This window comes from Silurus aristotelis, assembly GCF_946808225.1.
Source record: "Silurus aristotelis genome assembly, chromosome: 21".
Classification (NCBI taxonomy): Eukaryota; Metazoa; Chordata; class Actinopteri; order Siluriformes; family Siluridae; genus Silurus; species Silurus aristotelis.
Window position 1 is genome coordinate 3,126,476 of NC_139594.1, and position 20,222 is coordinate 3,146,697.

A 20,222-nucleotide genomic window follows, 5' to 3' on the forward strand; every position below is an offset into this window, starting at 1 on the left:
TGGAAACGGTGGTCCCAGCTCTTTTCAGGTCATTGACCAGCTCCTCCCGTGTAGTTCTGGCCTGATTTCTCACCTTCCTTAGGATCATTAAGACCCTACGAGGTGAGATCTTGCATGGAGCCCCAGTCCGAGGGAGATTGACAGTCATGTTTAGCTCCTTCAATTTTCTAATGATTGCTCCAACAGTGGACCTTTTTTCACCAAGCTGCTTGGCAATTTCCCCGTAGCCCTTTCCAGCCTTGTGGAGGTGTACAATTTTGTCTCTAGTGTCTTTGGACAGCTCTTTGGTCTTGGCCATGTTAGTAGTTGGATTCTTACTGATTGTATGGGGTGGACAGGTGTCTTTATGCAGCTAACAACCTCAAACAGGTGCATCTAATTTAGGATAATAAATGTAGTGGAGGTGGACATTTTAAAGGCAGACTAACAGGTCTTTGAGGGTCAGAATTCTAGCTGATAGACAGGTGTTCAAATACTTATTTGCAGCTGTATCATACAAATAAATCGTTAAAAAATTATACTTTGTGATTTCTGGATTTTTTTTTTTAGATTATGTCTCTCACAGTGGACATGCACCTACGATGACAATTTCAGACCCTTCCATGATTTCTAAGCGGGAGAACTTGCAAAATAGCAGGGTGTTCAAATACTTATTTTCCTCACTGTATATATATACAGATCAGGTATACCATAGTAACATTCTGATTGGTGAAGTGAAGAACACTGATGATCTCTTGATCACGGCACCTGTTAGTGGGTGGATTTATTTATTAGTCAGCAAGTGAACATTTTGTCCTCAAAGGTGACGCGTTAGAAGCAGGACAAATGGGCGAGCGTGAGGATTTGAGTGAGTTTGACAAACTGTGACGTCTAGACGACGGGGTCAGAGCATCTCCAAAACTGCAGCTCTTGTGGGATGTTTCTGGTCTGCAGGAAAAGGGGACCAACACAATATTAAACAGGTGATAATAATGTTATTCCTGATATGTTTATTTGTATTTAAATGTCTTATTGACTTTATATGACTTTCATTTTCCTGTGAGCAACTGCAACCCAACAGTTTCCCTGTGGGATCAATAAAATATTCAGATTCTGATATGACCTCTATTGAGGATATGCTTTGAACAAGCAGAAGGAAAGAAAACCGACGTGTTTGGATGTCACGAGTCACTGACCAACCGACAAAGCAAAATGCAAACTCAATGCAAATTCAAAATGGAAATCCGTGCTCCTAAGAGAAGGAAAAGAGAAAACAGAAATGGCAATTGCAAAATTTAAAAAAAGAAAGCCGATTTCATAGGATTTCGCAATTGTACTAGAAAAGCGATTGTCTGCAGGCTGCCCAAATTAATGCTTGACACGCCTACGACGTTCTTCTGTGAAATAGTACTAATGTGGCGTGTTTCCGCCGTGTTATGTCTGCGTCGTTCTTCCTCTGTGACTTCTGACATCACTGTGAAAGGGCCTGTCCCTCTCCTCACATCTATTTCTCTCTCTCTCTCTCTGTCTCTCTCTCTCTCTCTCTCTCTCTCTCTCTCTCTCTCTCTCTCTCTCTCTCTCTCTCTCTCTCTCTCTTTCTGTGTTTCCCTTCACTTTCATCACCTAGACTCAGAAGGGAAAGTACGTTAGACGCTCACCTCCTGGACAATAAAAACATCATATTGAAAAAAAAGGAACTTGCAGCACTCACTCACTCACTCACTCACTATTTTTGCCCTCACACAGAAAGAAAAAATAAAAAAAAACAGCAGCACAGGAAACAAAAACTCAGCCCAGAGTTTTCCTCTGCAGACAGAGCCTGACTCACACTCAATCTCTCTTTCATCTCTCTCCGTTCCGGCTCAACATCACCACTGTACGCCGTGTTGTTCGCCTCTCGTCACCTGGGCTATGTGTGAACCTGGAAAGCAGTGTTATGAAGGGGAAAGCTGCGGGGCACGCTTGGATCATCTCAAGAGACTCGTCTGGGTGCTGATGATCTGGGTCTCGATCCTTTCCCTGGGCCTGGGAGCTTCCATCACTCTTCACATCTTTCGATTTCAGGGACCAGAGACAAAGGTAAGGATACAGGCTTCTCCTCTAATCTCAGTGCTTACAAGAATACACAAGTTTCATCAGATGATCGAAATCAGTGATTGTAGCTGTATTAAATCAATGTTCAAACATTATCTGTAGTAATTAATATCATGTTCTATGGTGATATTTCAGCTTGGAAAACTTAATTCATACAGTGTTTGGAAAAAGTTCTGAAAATTCTTGGCTTTTATGGTTTTTCAAAAGACATGTGCATGTTTTGTTTCTATGCAGGACATCTGGTGATGATAAAATATAAAGTTTAAACGTATTTATACTGTAACTGTCCAATGTTTCACTTTATTTGCATTGAAAATCCTCCCTTAGCATAAAGTGCAGCTTCATGAATACTCTCATTCCCTGGACAGTTCCTTTCTTCAAACGTTTAGCTGAAATACTTTGCTGGGATTCTGGTGAAACTCGATATTGTTCTTCACTATTTGGAGATCATCCCAGAGCAGATCAAAAGGATTTAGGTGCCGTGACTGGGCAGGTCGTTCCGTTATAGATATCACTCCAACTCCGACACGTTTATCGCTTCGGCTCATCATCTAGTTGTATGTTGAAGTCTGTTCCAATGAGCCGAAGTCTAGACGGAATTGCATGGTGTTGAAGTATGCAATGGTTGCCATGTTGGTTTCTTTTACCCGGAATATGTTTCCAATCTTCCCTGCTCCAAAACAACACCAAAACATTAAGCTTCTACGTCCATGTGTGAGTGTGGGGGTGAGGGAGTCTGATCACATCTTCTCTTCTGTTCTCCTTCTCACACAAGTTCTTCTAGTAAAGACAAAAATGTTATATTTGGACTCCATGGAACTTTCATTCACCGTCCAATTCTTGTCTGTTTTTGCCTTTTAACTAGTTTGTTTTATAGAAACAAAAGGAACATGCATACGTCTGAAAAACCATAAAAAGACTCAATGTTTCCACACTTTTCACAAGTGCTGTAAATTGTTCCAAAGTTTTTCAAAACAAACAAAAAAAAAACCCAAATTGAAATATCTGGTGTTTGTTGAGTCAAACCGATGATGTGACAGCATGCGGGAAGTGAAACGGCACAAAGAGAAAATCATGTGACCGAGGAAACACGTGTATTAGTGTAAGATTGCGTAACGTGTTATATGCACGCAGGAAACATAAATCAGCACTTTTCACCTCTCTGCGAGGTTCGGATCGAATGAATCGCGAAATCAGTCGACATGTACGGCAAAATACGGCTGATTTCCGGAGCCATTTGAGGTGATTGCTAGGAAAAGATGTTTATATCCGTTTAGCTGGCAGTGAGTGCTGTATTGTTTTTTTTTGTTTTTTTGCAGGATCATATGTAACAAAACTGACTTTCGGCCGCACTAAAGTACTGATTTCAAACGTTTAGAAAGGTTGTGACGAAATGTTTCCTGACAGCTCGTGGTTAAACTCAGTAGTAACACAGAGGTGCGATACAAAGCGATTTTCCTGGAACTAACAAAAGTAGTGAACACTTGAAGCCGAGTTTCGGCTGTTCAAAGAAAACCATCTCGATTCATACAGGCGTTCGTACCTTTCCGATCGTCCCTACTTGTGCTGGATTGTCTTTGTGTAACTCCGCATGACATCGGCCTCACCATAGAAACTCTCGACACACTTTTCTGTGTTATCTCTCTGATCCACATCATGCATCCAGAGCTACATGAAGCTACAAAGCACTGCGTATAGTTATTTCACTATATTACTATGACTATAGCCAGTAAATATGTGTGATGTGCAACAGAACCAACTTTCCAACAGTTTAACTGGGAAAGATGCATGATTCATGTGTATAACGAGATAAGACCTGATACGATGTCCTGTTATGAATCACTGATCCCTTTTTAATCAACTGCCACACAATTATGTTCATTTTGTTCCTTCTGAACTATGATATATATATTTCTTGAAAATTAAATATTCGGGTTCTGATGCTAATTGGTGGGACATGTGGATGAAGTACACAAACCATGTAGTTGAGTAAAAAGTAGATTCACTCGGTAAAAGTAAAAGTGTCTCTTTAAACTTTCACTTGAGTCAAAGTACAAAAGTATTTTGCCTTCAAATGTACTTAAGTATCTAAAGTACGGATTTATTCTAACTATAATGTTCCTATTATCATTTTTATCACAAGACTCTTTACTTAATCACCTCAGTTTATGTGTAAAGACTCGAATGTGACTCTCAGCACACTGATCTATTAATAGAATGATATTAATGACTCAAACACTGATTGATTTCTATCACAATGATCACGAACCCAAAACCTTCTTTTCAACTACTTTTTAACAATCATGTAAATGAGATCACGTGTGTTGTTGCAAGTTAAAATCTGAAGTTTCTTCATCATTTATTCCTCTTTAAATGTTCTGCTTGATGTTGAACTGATGCTGAACTGTATTTCGGTGATCAGTAGATACACCAAGCACCAATCAGAACACGTTTTATCAGTTACGTTTTTATCCTCATTGAATAAAAAGGACTGATTTTGCAAAATGTTGAGTAAAAAGTCCACCACTGAATGTACCCTATGCTGGTATGATTGTATAATCAAGGTGAAAAGGCATTTTTACAGTCAGCTCTGAAACACCACCTACCAAAAGCCTTTGTCTTTCCAGCACTGCTCAGCATCATATCAATAAAAAAAAAGGAAAATACTAATTGAAGACGTAGATGGAAAAACTTGCTATAACACAATGAAGCCAAACACCACCACAGCTTCTCCAACTCATTTCAGAGACTCGGATCTGCGAGATGGTGTGATGATGGTGGCGTTATTTTTTTGTTAAAGTTTAAGCTTTCAAAGCTAAACTGCTTCTTCTTCTCGTCCAAATGCAATCTGGGTGATTTCAGAACCCACGAACAAACAAGGAAACAAAGTATTAATGAAAGACATTGATAAATAAATTAAAAAAAACACAAAATTCATTAAGAATCATGAAGTTAACCTTTTGATTTATGTCTAAATTAAGTTCCTGTTATTGCTTTCTGTGTGTTATTACGGTAAAACAGATGGTCATGTGACTGATAAACCAGAGAGCACAACCTCATCTGTCTGAAAGAATCTCCAGGGGTTTTTTTAATCCTAATTTTTTTTGCAGTCCCTGTTTGTGAATTTACATTTACAGCATTTGGCAGACGTCCTTATCCAGAGCGACTTACATTGATCTCATTCATACAACTAAGCAGCTGTGGGGTTAAGGGTCTTTGCTCATGGGTCCAGCAATGGCACCTTAGTGTGGCTGGGTGTTAAACCCATAACCTTCTGATCCAAAGACATTTGTGATGTATGTGTATGTTATTTTGTTGTTCTGAAACTCTCCCAGGCAGACCACAGGGCTGGTCCACAAGCAGGCACAGGCTTGGGAAAAGCGATCATAAAAAAACAGGAACAGGATATGGTCTAAAAGCGTCTTAGTCAAAAGCAACACTGTGTGGACAAACGTTTGTTGACGCCTAATGATGAAAAGACTGTGTCTTCTTGAACACCCCATTCTACATTTTGTCCACATTTGCTGTTATAATAAACTCCACTTTACTGGGAAGGTGTTTTACTATATATGTTATAGATTAGTGTGAGATTCATTCAACCACAAAGATGGAGGCCTGGGGTGCAATCAGCATGAACAATTCACCCCAAAGGTGTTCAGTAGGGTTGAAGCTCACTCCAACCCATGTTAAGCATTAATTCATGGAGCTGGCTCTCCTAGTTTAAGTAAAGGGAAAAATTCATGCCGCCGTATTCAATTCTGTGCCTCTGACTTTGTGGGAACAGTTTAAAGAAGAACCACATTATGGCTGGAAAAGTCAAGTGTCCAAATTATTTTGGGACTCCTAATGTCCATTTAATGAATTCTTCTTATTCTCTAGACATGAGTATGGGTTTCCTTTAGAGTTTGTTTGCCCTCATGCCATCTCAGTGAGTTTTTCCTTCACCACAGTCACCACTTTATCACTTAACAAACCTACAATCAGAAATGGAAAGTTAAATTACCTATTTTGTTTTATGTGTATAATAAATATTTAGACAATGTTGATGTAGAAGTATAGAAAAGGACAGAAGGAGTTGCATTGTGTGTTTGTGGATTTAGAGAAAGCATATGACAGGGTGAAGAGAGAGGAACTGTGGTATTGTATGAGGAAGTCAGGTGTGTCAGAGAAGTATGTGATGGTGGTGCAGGACATGTATGAGGACAGTGTGACAGCAGTGAAGTGTGCAGTAGAAACGACAGACTGGTTTAAGGTGGAGGTTGGACTGCATCAAGGATCGGCTCTGAGCCCTTTCCTGTTTGCAGTGGTGATTGATAGGATGACGGACGAGGTCAGACAGGAGTCTCTGTGGACTTTGATGTTTGCGGATGATATTGTGATTTGTGGTGAGAGTAGTGAGCAGGTGGAGAAGAGCCTGGAGAGGTGAAGGTACGTGCTGGAGAGAAGAGGAATGAAAGTCAGTAGGAGTAAGACAGAGTACATGTGTGTGAATGAGAGAGAGGGCAGTGGAGTGGTGCGGTTGCAGGGAGAAGAGCTGTAGAAGGTGGAGGAGTTCAGGTACCTGGGGTCAACAGTGCAAAGTAATGGAGAGTGTGTTAGAGAAGTAAAGAAAAGAGTGCAGGCAGGGTGAAGTGGGTGGAGAAGAGTGACAGGAGTGATTTGTGATAGAAGAGTATCTGTGAGAGTGAAAGGGAAAGTTTAGAGAACTCTGGTGAGACCTGAGATGTTGTATGGTTTAGAGACAGTGGCATTGAGTAAAAGTCAGGAGGTGGAGCTGGAGGTAGCAGAGCTGAAGATGTTGAGCTTTTTGTTGGGAGTGACGACGATGGACTGGATTAAAAATTAGTTTATCAGAGGGACAGCACATGTAGGACGTTTTGTAGACAATGTGAGGGAGGCAAGATTGAGATGGATTGCACATGTGAAGAAGAATGCTAAGAATGGAGCCACCAGGAAGGAGGAAAAGAGGAAGACCAAGGAGGTTTATGGATGTGGTGAGGGAAGACATGTGTTCTGTGTTATGTGTCCATCACAGTTTAGTAGTGAGGACTTTATGAATTTCTTCACTGAAAAAATAGATAACATTAGAAAAACAATTGTGGCAGTTCAACCTCTGACAGCATCTCCCGACACAATCGTACCTACAACCCCACAACTACACTGTTTTACATGTATAGGACAGAAAGAGCTGTATGATGCTATTATGAAAGCTAAATCAACAACATGTCAGTTAGATCCAATTCCCACTAAGCTACTGAAGGAAGTGTTATATACAGCTGGTGAGCCTCTTCTCAATATTATTAACTCCTCACTATCGTTAGGTCATGTCCCTAAATGCCTCAAGTTAGCAGTTATTAAGCCCCTCATTAAAAAACCTAATCTGGATCCAAACACGCTATCGAATTACAGACCAATTTCAAACCTCCCATTTATGTCTAAGATTTTAGAAAAGATTGTCGCTGCCCAGTTATGTAACCACTTGTGAACAATATCTTTGAAGAGTTTCAGTCAGGTTTTAGGCCCCATCACAGTACAGAAACTGCTCTAGTTAAAATCACTAATGACCTGTTTTTAGCTTCAGACCAAGGCTGCATCTCCCTATTAGTTTTACTAGACCTTAGTGCTGCGTTCGACACTATAGATCATGATCTTCTCCTCGATCGCTTACAGAATTACATTGGTATTCAGGGACAGGCATTAAGCTGGTTTAAATCCTACCTGTCCAATCGTTACCATTTCGTAGATTTAAATAGAGAGCTATCCAAGATAATGGTAGTAAATTATGGCGTGCCACAAGGGTCAGTTCTAGGACCCCTGCTTTTCACAATATACATGCTTCCGTTAGGGAATATTATTAGAAGGCATGGAATTAGCTTCCATTGTTATGCTGATGATACCCAGCTATATATTTCATCCAAACCAGGCGATATAGCTCAATTAGCTCGCATAACTGAGTGTGTTGAAGAAATAAGAGATTGGATGACCCATTACTTTCTGCTATTAAATTCTGATAAAACGGAGATTTTGCTCATCGGCCCAAAAAATAGTACACAGAAGCTCCAGCATCTCAGCCTGCATTTAGACGGTTGTTCTGTAACTACTAGTTCATCGGTAAAAGACCTGGGAGTTATTTTAGACAGAAACTTATCTTTTAAAAATCACATCAATCAAGTTACAAAAACTGCCTTCTTTCACCTTAGAAATATTTCTAAGCTAAGAAATATGTTATCTATATCTGATGCAGAGAAGCTCATCCCTGCGTTTATGACCTCTAGAATAGACTACTGTAATGCATTACTAGGTGGATGTCCTGCGTCATTAATAAACAAGCTTCAGTTAGTCCAGAATGCGGCAGCAAGAGTTCTTACAAGGTAAAAAAAAATACGATCACACAACCCCGATCTTATCGTCCCTACATTGGCTTCCGGTTAAGTATTGAATAGACTACAAATTACTGCTACTCACTTATAAAGCACTAAATGGTTTGGCTCCCATGTATCTATCCAGTCTTTTAACACGCTACAATCCGTCACGCTCCCTGAGATCTCAAAACTCTGGGCTTCTAGTAGTTCCTAGAATAGCAAAGTCCACTAAAGGCGGTAGAGCATTTTCACATTTAGCTCCTAAACTCTGGAATAGTCTTCCTGACAGTGTTCGGGGTTCAGATACACTCTCCCAGTTTAAGTGTAGATTAAAAACATATCTTTTTAGCAAAGCCTACACATAACACACATCACACACATGACATTATCAACTTGTGCTGTTAATATCATGAACAGCAGCTACGCTAATTCCTCTCCACTGCTTCTCTTTCTCTCCCCATCCCGAGGCATCCTGAGTTTTGTCCAGCTCCATCCAGTCACGTCCCACCTCGTGAAGATTATGGAGCTATGGATGATCATGGAGAAGTAGATGCCGAGTGTTTAAAGGCCCTGGCATGGAGAAGCTGATGCTGGATCTATGATGATCACAAACTGTTCTGTATTGTTGAAGATTTATGATCAAACTCTTGATGTCACCCATATGAGGATGGGTTCCCCTTTGAGTCTGGTTCCTCTCAAGGTTTCTTCCTCATATCATCTAAGGGAGTTTTTCCTTGCCACTGTCGCCACGGCTTGCTCATCAGGGACAAACGCACACCATTCACCTTCACTGTTGTTTTCTGTAAAGCTGCTTTGAGACAGTGTCTGTTGTGAAAAGCGCTATACAAATAAACTTGACTTGACTTGACTTGACTTGACTTGACTTGACATGCAGGTAGTTGGTTTAAAAGAGGCAGATGTAGAGGACAGGGGGTAGGGAGGTATGGGGGTATGGTGTATTGATAGTTCACTGTGGCGACCCCTAATGGGAGAAGCTGAAAGAAGAAGAAGAAGAAGAAGAAGAAGAAGAAGTAGAATAGACAACCTGTATGGAGGGTTTTGTAATTATCAGTGTTTATACTTGTATATAATCCCTGGTTTTCAGAGAATTATTTTTTTTTAAATGTCAAAGATTTACCCTGAACCCCGACTTCCTAATGCTGTTTATGTAGCCATGTGTTTTTGCTTTAAATTCATGTCTTGTCATTTGTTAAGTCCCCTTATGTGTCCTAATTTAGCATTTCATTTACATTTTACATCTCAAGGCATTTTGCAGACTTTCTTAACCAAGCGACTTACAGTAATGTCAGTTCTACAGCAGAGTAACTTCTACAGCAGGTTAAGGGCCATTCTCAAGGGCCCAGCAGTGGCAGCTTTGAGTAATCTGACTTATACCCATGTTTCCATTGCCACCTGTTCAAACCAACATTTTGGTTCCATTTTTCTTGTTTTTTTCCAGGTTTTTGATCTCAGTTAGGTTTCACGTTTTCGTTCTTGCTCTGCTCGGTTCACGTCCTCTGCTGATTTCTGACCCTTTGCCAGTTTAGTGCTTGTGATATCGGATTCCAGTTTGTGCTCTCTGCATGTTTATGACTTTAAACATTCCTCCTCCAACCATTTCTTCACTTTTTTCACTTCTATTCTCTTCACTTCCCTTTTGTCTAATTTTGTATCATTCTCTTCTCTGCTTTTTTGTCTTAAGTATCTTTCTCTTCTCATCATTTTTGTCTCATGTCTCTTCTCTTCTCTTCTCCTCTCTTCTCTTCTCTTCTCTTAATTTCTCTTCTCTCCTCTTCTCTTCTCTTCTCTTCTCCTCTTCTTTTTTCATCTTTTCTCTTCTCTTCTCTTCTCTTCTCTTCTCTTCTCTTCTCTTCTCTTCTCTTCTCTTCACTTCTCATCTCTTCTCTTTCTCCTCTTCTCTTCTCCTCTTCTCTTCTCTTCTCTTCTCTTAATTTCTCTTCTCTTCTCTTCTCTTCTCTTCTCTTAATTTCTCTTCTCTCCTCTTCTCTTCTCTTCTCCTCTTCTTTTTTCATCTTTTCTCTTCTCTTCTCTTCTCTTCTCTTCTCTTCTCTTCTCTTCTCTTCTCTTCACTTCTCTTCTCTTTTCTTCTCTTCTCTTCTCTTCTCTTCTCTTCTCTTCTCTTCTCTTCTCTTCTCTTAATTTCTCTTTTCTCCTCTTCTCTTCTCTTCTCCTCTTCTCTTCTCTTCTCTTCTCTTCTCTTCTCTTCTCTTCTCTTCTCTTCTCTTCTCTTCTCTTCTCTTCTCTTCTCTTCTCCTCATTTATGTCTCATGTATCCTTCCCAAGTCAATAATTTCATGCATTTGATCACTTTATTGTTTTCTCTTCCAGAATCCCACCACTGCTTCAGTACCAAGCGGCTCTAATTTTACTTACTACAATTTAGGTAAGTCCCATTGCCATATTTAGAGCCTTCAACTTCCTGTTTTTGCTTTTACCATTTGTCATGAAGTTGATCAAATCATAATAACCCTTCTGTTTTGTGTTTGTGTTTGTTTTTAGCCCACACAAATCTGGAAAAAGATGAACTGAAACTGCAGTGGCGCAAAAGAAACAGCGAAAAGAAAGACACCGCGATAGTAATAGAGGAGGATGGGAATTATTTTCTCTTCTTCAGAGTAACTCTGGCGTCTCGGAGACATGGTGTGAATTACACGATCACAGTCGAGAAAAGGCCGAACGGAAACAAGTCCACCAATATCACTGACGGACACATCAATGGAACGGAGAACTCGACAGGATTTATCGGGATAGGAGCGCTTCTGACGGAGAACACCATGATAAACGTTATCTGCACTCCTGAAGCACTATTCGACGTCCGTAACACTTACTTTGGCCTGATCAGATTCTGAATCGCCATTCTGCCTTAGCGGACGAAGCTTTGGGGGAGCAGTCTACACGTTTCGAAGACGAGGTCCACTCGGTTAATCGTCATCGTACCACAGCAAATCAATGAAAGAGACTGAGATCAAAGTTTTGCCCCGGAAACTTGAATTTGACGTGTTGAATGTGAACATTTCAGACAAAGCTATTGTTCCTCAAAATTGTTCACATGAAATATGACTTTATAATATTTATCGAAGGCACGACATCGTCACATTCACTCAGGTGAATCCATTCTTCAGAGGTTCCACTCATGGTCTTTTAGAATTGTATTTTCATCACAACAGATGAAACTATATCGACAAAAGTTTGTGGACACCTTACCATAAGATCTGTATGTTCTTTTAGAACATCTCATTCCACACTTTCCATTTTCAGTTCTAATAATCTGCGAAGATGTTCCTCTAGATTTTGGTAGATTTGGTACTGATGCAGGTAAAGTGAGGTGAGGTGAGGAGGACTAGGGTGCAGTTAGAACGAGTTCAAATTGATCTCAAAGATATTCAATAGGTTAGGAGCTCTATAGCAGGAGATCTTCCACTCAGATCCATGTATAATTAAGATTATACTGGCTCCACTCCAACCCACATAAACTATACCTTTCTGAGGAACTTTCATTATATCAATTAATAATGTGACACTTTCATGTTTCACAGTTACATTTCCTCTTAACCTAAGAAGAATTCACCCCAAACGTGTTCAGTAGGGTCGAGGTCAAATCTCTATAGCGGTAGATCTTTCACTCCAACAATCCAGATAAACCATATCTTTCTGAGAAACTTTCATTAAATCAATTAATAATGCAACAATTTTCATGCTTCACAGTTACATTTACTCTTAACCTGGAAAAAAATCACCCCAAAGGTGTTTAATAGGTTTTGGAGTTCTATGGCAGAAGATCTTCCACTCCAATTTATGAAAAGCAGATCTTCATGGAGCTGGCTTTGTACACTTTGTGGAACAGGAACAGGGTCTAGTAGTTCAAGAGGGAAAATTTCATACCACAGCATCCAAAGACGTCCTGGACCATTGTGTGCCTCCAACGGTTTCTTTTGGCAGAGAACCACATAAGGATGGAAAATTCAAGGTGTCCAGATACTTTTGTTCCGTATAGTGTAGGTCTGTGATTTTTTTCCAAGCAGATTTGAACTGCTGCCACATTCTTTAGATGTCTGGGTATCTATGTGTCATATTTTCCATTTTACTTTATCTTCACATTATTTCTTTTGCAAGTCAGTCAAATGAGCTCTAAGTATACAGAATTGTCCACGTAGGCTGGATGCTAAATTTGTATTTTACAGAAATCTTTGTGAATGTTTTGTGGTTTATAATCATATCACCCATCCATACCAGTGTACAATTACGAATGCAAAACACACAGGATTCAGCACTACCCACTTTTTCAGCAGATTTTATTGCAATTAATTTTATCGAAAAGACAGATTTCAGGGATTTCTTATTTCATTTTTCAAGTAATATCACTTTTTGTAAAATTCCCTCTGAATGTGCAATGTTTTAAAAAAAATTTGCGTTTTTTTTTCATGAATCAGTTCCCAGTGTTATAGTGTTCATGTACACGCTTTTGTTGTTGTTGTTGTTGTTGTTGTTGTTGTTGTTGTTTTATGATATGCACTGATTTGTACTGGATGAAAAAATTTTCAACATCAAAATAATACTTCTTTTTTATATTATAATTTTTTATTTATTTTTTTTTTTTATAAAATCTCATTAATGATTGTTCGATATGTACATAAATGTTTTTTTTTTTGTATTTAGTTTTTTATTTCCAGCATATTATTATGAATGTATTACTGTTAAGACCTGACTACTCATCTTGTTGCACATAATGAATGTACAATCCTTTTTTTAATGAATGTAAAAAAAAAACAATAATAATAATAAAAATTTTACATATATTTTATAAGTGCATCTAAAAGTTATTTTATTGTTTAGATAGATGTATATAGATACATAGATAGATAGATTTACATTATGTTTCATATCATTCTTACAGTATGTTAATCGTTATCCATGTGTGTTAGGGAAGTAAAGGAAAGAGTGCAGGCAGGGTGGAGTGGGTGGAGAAGAGTGACAGGAGTGATTTGTGATAGTAGGGTATCTGCAAGAATGAAAGTGAGACCTGAGATGTTGTATGGAGTAGAGACAGTGGCAGTGATTAAAAGACAGGAGGCGGAGCTGGAGGTAGCAGAGCTGAAGATGTTGAGGTTTTCGTTGGGAGTGATGACGATGGACAGGATTAGAAATGAGTTTATTAGAGGGACAGCGCATGTAGGACGTTTTGGTGACAAGGTGAGGGAGGCGAGATTGAGATGGTTTGGACATGTGCGGAGGAGGGACATGAATTATATTGGTAGGAGAATGCTGAGGATGGAGCCACCAGGTAGGAGGAAAAGATGAAGGCCAAGGAGGAGGTTCATGGATGTGGTGAGGGAAGACATGCAGGTAGTTGGTGTGAAAGAGGCAGATGTAGAGGACAGGGTGGTATGGAGACGGATGATCCGCTGTGGCGCCCCCTAATGGGAGCAACCGAAAAAAGAAGAAGAAGAAAAAATTTTAATAATAATAATAAGAAGAAGATGCATAGGAAAAAAAAAATTCTAGAAAAAAAAGACAAATAAATAGTAGCTTTATATATATATTACTTATAATATTAATAGTAAATGTGATTTTTTTTTGTAATAAAAAAAATTTATAAATTACTTCTATTTTTCTCTACACATTATTTTTAGTAGATGAAAAAGATATGATAATGACAGGTTTTAATACAGTTGTATCGGCTGAAGGGGTTATAATCGTTTAGTTAAATGCTGCTTTATTGTGTGTTGTATATAAATCATGTCGTATATCACAAAAATCCCCTAAATGGGTAATGCTGCTGTGCATGTAAAGAGAAATAAAAGGGAGTTGATGTTCAGCAACAGTCAAGATGGTTTTCGGTGTGGGAGTAGAATCACAAGATTTGTCTGTATCTATGATTCATCACTACAAACCCCCAACAGAAACTCTGAGTCAAGTGGAAGCAAGAAATGAAAGCGCAAATGTGTGGATTAAGCGTCGCTAATTCAAATAACATCTATTTGTCCTTTTTGTTTGCATTATATATTATTTGTGACATTGTCTATGGGCTCACTGACATTCCTTCCCTCTGACTTCCCTCCTATTAGCTTAGCTACGTCGTAAACTGTCACGTGACGGGCTGAAATATTGTTCCGTAGCAATGACTCAAATGTGAGACCCCTTTTACAAAGAGAAACCAAAATAATCAGCGACTGTGATTTGCCACATAACACCCTACTGTCTGTTGAGCAAGAGCTTTCGAAGAACGATGAGCTGTGTGAGGCCTAAACTCTCTGCTTCTCTGCTGGCCTAAACTCAATTAGAGTCACCGAGTTACATTTTTGATAAACGATCGAATCAGATTTCAGCCATCCCATCATGCATTGCCTGGTTTAAAGAATATCTAACAGTACATGTTGCTTCAAGCTGTCGTTTCAACCAATCAGATTTCGAGTTGGCGACAGCGGGGCCATCTAGCAGGCGTACAATTACATCACATTTTCATGTCCTTTGATCGGATGGTCAGAGAGGGCGCTAGTCGGAGTTTGCAAATCGCATCTGTAGCAAACTGCACAAGCTCAAATCTATTCATGTGGATTTAATAGCAGTTTTTTATTAAACAACAACTGGCAGAGGAGAAGAAATCGATTTGGTCATAGATACACTTACAAGGACATTTACAAGACGGACTTTTCAAGGAAAGCTGGACATCGTGGAGAATTGTGGTCGACTCAAACAGTTCAAAACAGTCGTTAAGCTGTTTATTCTTTTGTGTTTCCTTTTTTGTGAATTTTTACAAAAACATACAATTCTATTTTAAATCACCAGGAAAACTGTAATGCACAGAGAAATTACAGGGAAAACCCAGGGTTATTTTATGAGTTTAATATTGATGCTTCTGCTAAAGATGATATATGCCGGTGGGGCAGCTGTGGCTACAGCGAAAGGAGACGTGTTGAATCGGGTTTTATATATATATATATATATATATATATATATATATATATATATATATATATATATATATATATATATATATATACAGTGAGGAAAATAAGTATTTGAACACCCTGCTATTTTGCAAGTTCTCCCACTTAGAAAACATGGAGGGGTCTGAAATTGTCATCGTAGGTGCATGTCCACTGTGAGAGACATAATCTAAAAAAAAAATCCAGAAATCACAATGTATGATTTTTTAACTATTTATTTGTATGATACAGCTGCAAATAAGTATTTGAACACGTGAGAAAGTCAATGTTAATATTTGGTACAGTAGCCTTTGTTTGCAATAACAGAGGTCAAACGTTTCCTGTAGTTTTTCACCAGGTTTGTACACACTGCAGGAGGGATTTTGGCCCACTCCCCCACACAGATCTTCTCTAGATCAGTCAGGTTTCTGGCCTGTTGCTGAGAAACACGAAGTTTGAGCTCCCTCCAAAGATTCTCTATTGGGTTTAGGTCTGAAGACTGGCTAGGCCACGCCAGAACCTTGATATGCTTCTTACAGAGCCACTCCTTGGTTATCCTGGCTGTGTGCTTCGGGTCATTGTCATGTTGGAAGACCCAGCCTCGACCCATCTTCAATGATCTAACTGAGGGAAGGAGGTTGTTTCCCAAAATGTCACAATACATCGCCCCGGTCATCCTCTCCTTAATACAGTGCAGTTGCCCTGTCCCATGTGCAGTAAAACACCCCCAAAGCATGATGCTACCACCCCCATGCTTCACAGTAGTGATGGTGTTCTTGGGATGGTACTCATCATTCTTCTTCCTCCAAACAAGTTTAGTGGAATTATGACCCAAAAGTTCTATTTTGGTCTCATCTGACCACATGACTTTCTCCCATGACTCCTCTGGATCATCCAAATGGTCATTGGCAAACTTAAGACGTGCCTGGACATGTGCTGGTTTAAGCAGGGGAACCTTCCGTGCCATCCATGATTTCAAACCATGACGTCTTAGTGTATTACCAACAGTAACCTTGGAAGCGGTGGTCCCAGCTCTTTTCAGGTCATTATCCAGCTCCTCCCGTGTAGTTCTGGGCTGATTTCTCACCTTCCTTAGGATCATTGAGACCCCACGAGGTGAGATCTTGCATGGAGCCCTAGTCTGAGGGAGATTGACAGTCATGTTTAGCTTTTTCCATTTTCTAATGATTGCTCCAACAGTGGACCTTTTTTCACCAAGCTGCTTGGCAATTTCCCCGTAGCCCTTTCCAGCCTTGTGGAGGTGTACAATTTTGTCTCTAGTGTCTTTGGACAGCTCTTTGGTCTTGGCCATGTTAGTAGTTGGATTCTTACTGATTGTATGGGGTGGACAGGTGTCTTTATGCAGCTATCGACCTCAAACAGGTGCATCTAATTTAGGATAATAAATGTAGTGGAGGTGGACATTTTAAAGGCAGACTAACAGGTCTTTGAGGGTCAGACTTCTAGCTGATAGACAGGTGTTCAAATACTTATTTGCAGCTGTCTCATACAAATAAATAGTTAAAAAATCATACATTGTGATTTCTGGATAATTTTTTTTTAGATTATGTCTCTCACAGTGGACATGCACCTACGATGACAATTTCAGACCCCTCCATGATTTCTAAGTGGGAGAACTTGCAAAATAGCAGGGTGTTCAAATACTTATTTTCCTCACTGTATATATATATATATATATATATATATATATATAACATTTATAATATCAATGTTCTTGTAGTCTAGGTAGAATTTACCTAAATACAATTAACCTGATCTTTTTCTTCTTCTTTCTTTCATCTCCAGTAGCATCCGTGGGAGTTGAAGAAGAACAAAAACCACCTTCATGAGCTTCAAAACCCGCTGACTTACTGCAGTGTTATTATATCAGTCACTGCGTAACAGGCAACAAATGCTCTGGGACTGCAGAAGGCGCTATTAAAATGTCATGATGATTATCTGTGACCACCAAAAGACCCTCAGATTTATTCACCTGGAATTAAATGACTCAGGAGCGGCAATTTAACAACCTATCGCTCTACACGTTTACCTACTGAGTTCTCCAACCTGTTTACTTTGGGGCTAGGTCCTGATTTGGGTGAATGTCGTCTCCATCATGGTCCAAGTCTATGATATCTATCTTAGGAACCAATTGGATGGCATGTGGTATTTGACCAAACATAAGGAACAACTCAGGATAAAAATGCTTTGTCATGGTCGTTGGAAGACTCGAGAGGGGAACATCTTTTCTTCCCTTAGTTACCTGAGAAAGGGATAAAGTGTAACTTTAAATCTTATTTTAGGTACACTGGAACTCGAGAAGAATTCTACCAGACAAATGCAGTAGCATAACCCAGAGTATATAAAACCTCCACATAGGAAACTCTTGTAAATTCTGCTTAGGGTTTTTCATGTAATGATAACAGTAGCCACATGATGCTTTCGCAACGGAACAAAATCCCCTACGTGGTAAACAGCGAGCTAATAATTACTCCAGCGGTTGTCAAATAAGCGAAACTCCATAAAGGTCATTCATCTCCTACTCCACACACACACCCACCACATCAATTGCTAGGATATCTTCAGTGTGGTCTTTTCGATCCTTGAGTGGCAAAATGATATTAACTGAATGACTGAAAATTGAAACATGAACACATAAAATCTCACCCTCATGATATCTCAGTTTGTTTCAGACAATAACACGTATGCACGATGAGGTAATTGCACAGGAAACTCCGTCGTTGAGATTCCTGTATTTGACCCGAATGGGCGACTGAATCATTAAGTCGCATTGAATCGAAGGTTATTCAACTTCTGCAACATTCTTCTGCACCAGTGTTCCATACCGGATGAGGAGTAAATGAGAGAAAAGAAAGAGGGGATCGAAATCAAGTGTATTCTGACACCTGAGTGAAACCGAAACCGAAGAACTGAGAGAATAGAGATAAGGAGACAATACAGTAATGAATGGTGATTAAACAACGGGAAATAATTCTGCGTCGATTCACTGCATGTACTCGTTTTAGTAAGCCGTCTCTGTTACTGTAATGGTCTGATAAGTCTGAGACGTTTTTTTTCATCGTCATTCATAGCAGAATCTTGTTTTCACTCAGAGGCTGTGCTATGACCGCGCATTTCCTTTACCACGTCGATTCAGGCGTTGTCCTCTCTTGTGTTTGTTTTCTCTTTCCCACAGTGTTACAAGAAACTAAAAACATGACGTGCAGGTCAACAAGGGGAAAGAGTGGACAAACCCTTAGCGCCGTTCTCGTGTGATTCGACTCGGGTCTCGGATTAACGAAGAGTTTAGGAAGCTAAATGTTGGGCAGGGATCCTTTAAAGACATTTACGATCTATAGAAACAAATATACACACTCAAGCAGCACCCATAGATTAGACAACCTCAACTGTGAATATACAAACACAATGTTCATGTAGCTTCCAGGAGATGTTTCCTCAAATATCTCAAAATGCAAAATTTTTGGTAGGATCCAAAAATAGTTAAGGTTTGAGGGGTTTAAACACCAAATCTGCCAAGCCAATACTGTTGGACTTTTGAGCAGGGCCCTTGAGCAAGGCCCTCAACCCTCTATGCTTCAGAGGTGCTGTATCATAGCTCATCTTGACTCCAAATTCTTAACCTGACCCAGCATCTTTTGAGAGGTGGTACTGTAGCTAGGTGGTTAAGATGTTGGACTTCTGCTCAGAAGATTGTGAGGTCAAATCCCAGCTTTTAACTCTACAGTTCTAATGAAGGGGTATGTAGTGACAACTTTTCCAGGTTATACTCATCCTCTTAAAATTGGGTTCTGGGTTTGTTCAGATCAGGATCTTAGCTTTAAAAAATGATCCTTTCTGCTATTAAACACTTTGCTGTAGAGTCCTGTGTGAAATCTTTAATAAATACATATAGGAACCCTGAATAAAACAGGAACACACATTTGTCCTGATGAGGATTGTGTGGATTTGTCTAAACTAAAAAAAAAATCATACAACCGAACAAATTCCCTTATCAATCATTCTGCTATTTATTGTAAATTGGCCACTTATGCACTTCTGGTTAGATGCTAACTGCATTTCATTGGTTCTGTACATGCTCTGCACAATGACAAAAAAAGTTCAATCCAATCTAATCTAATCTATTAGGGAAACACGTACAATCATTAAGAACAAACTCATTACTTAAAAGCGATCTACAAATTGAATTCAATTAAATTGAATAAGTATCATAGCTTTTAGTGTCTGGTTGTGTCTATTAATATTAGCAAAGAAATCTTACAGTTTTATCATTATTTTTATATTTATTCTATATCTGTTTTATTTCGCTGATAAGACCTTAGTTCACATTGCTCAAGTTTACAGCAGTATACTATAATAAACCCTTTCTTCAGGTCTAAAACCAAATAGTTCAAAAATATTCATTAAAATGTATTTCAAGTTTATACAGCAACTCTGTTGTTGAACAACAGAAAGAAGTTGCTGCTGATGGTAGATTAGTGGTTAAGGTCCTAGACTTTAGATCTGAAGATCTTGAGCTTAAATCCCAGCCTCACTAAGCTGCCAATCCTGGGCCCCTGAGCAAGGCTTTTATCCCCATGGTTGCTCAGTTATATAAATGATATAAATGTAATTTGCTCTGAATAAGGATGTTTGCCAAACATGGGAGGTGGTAGTGCAGTGGTTAGGGCATTGAACTCTGAATCAGAAGGGCACAAGTTCAAATCCCAGCACTCACAAAGCTGCCATTAATGGGCCCCTGAGCAACACCCTCAACACTCTTTTGTAAGTTGCAAGGGCATCAGCTAAATGCCTAAAATGTAAATGCTGTGAATGTAAATTG

General features: G+C 39.3%; 1 protein-coding gene across 1 annotated transcript; it reads left to right on the forward strand.

Moving 5' to 3' along the window:
- The first annotated feature begins 946 nt into the window (after positions 1-946).
- Positions 947-13,257, forward strand: tnfsf18 (TNF superfamily member 18). The gene is made up of 3 exons (XM_083524642.1): positions 947-2,058; positions 10,785-10,839; positions 10,956-13,257. The coding sequence occupies exons 1-3, from the start codon at positions 1,891-1,893 to the stop codon at positions 11,303-11,305; spliced, it is 573 nt and encodes a 190-aa protein (XP_083380768.1). The 5' UTR covers positions 947-1,890; the 3' UTR covers positions 11,306-13,257.
- Positions 13,258-20,222: the final 6,965 nt, after the last annotated feature.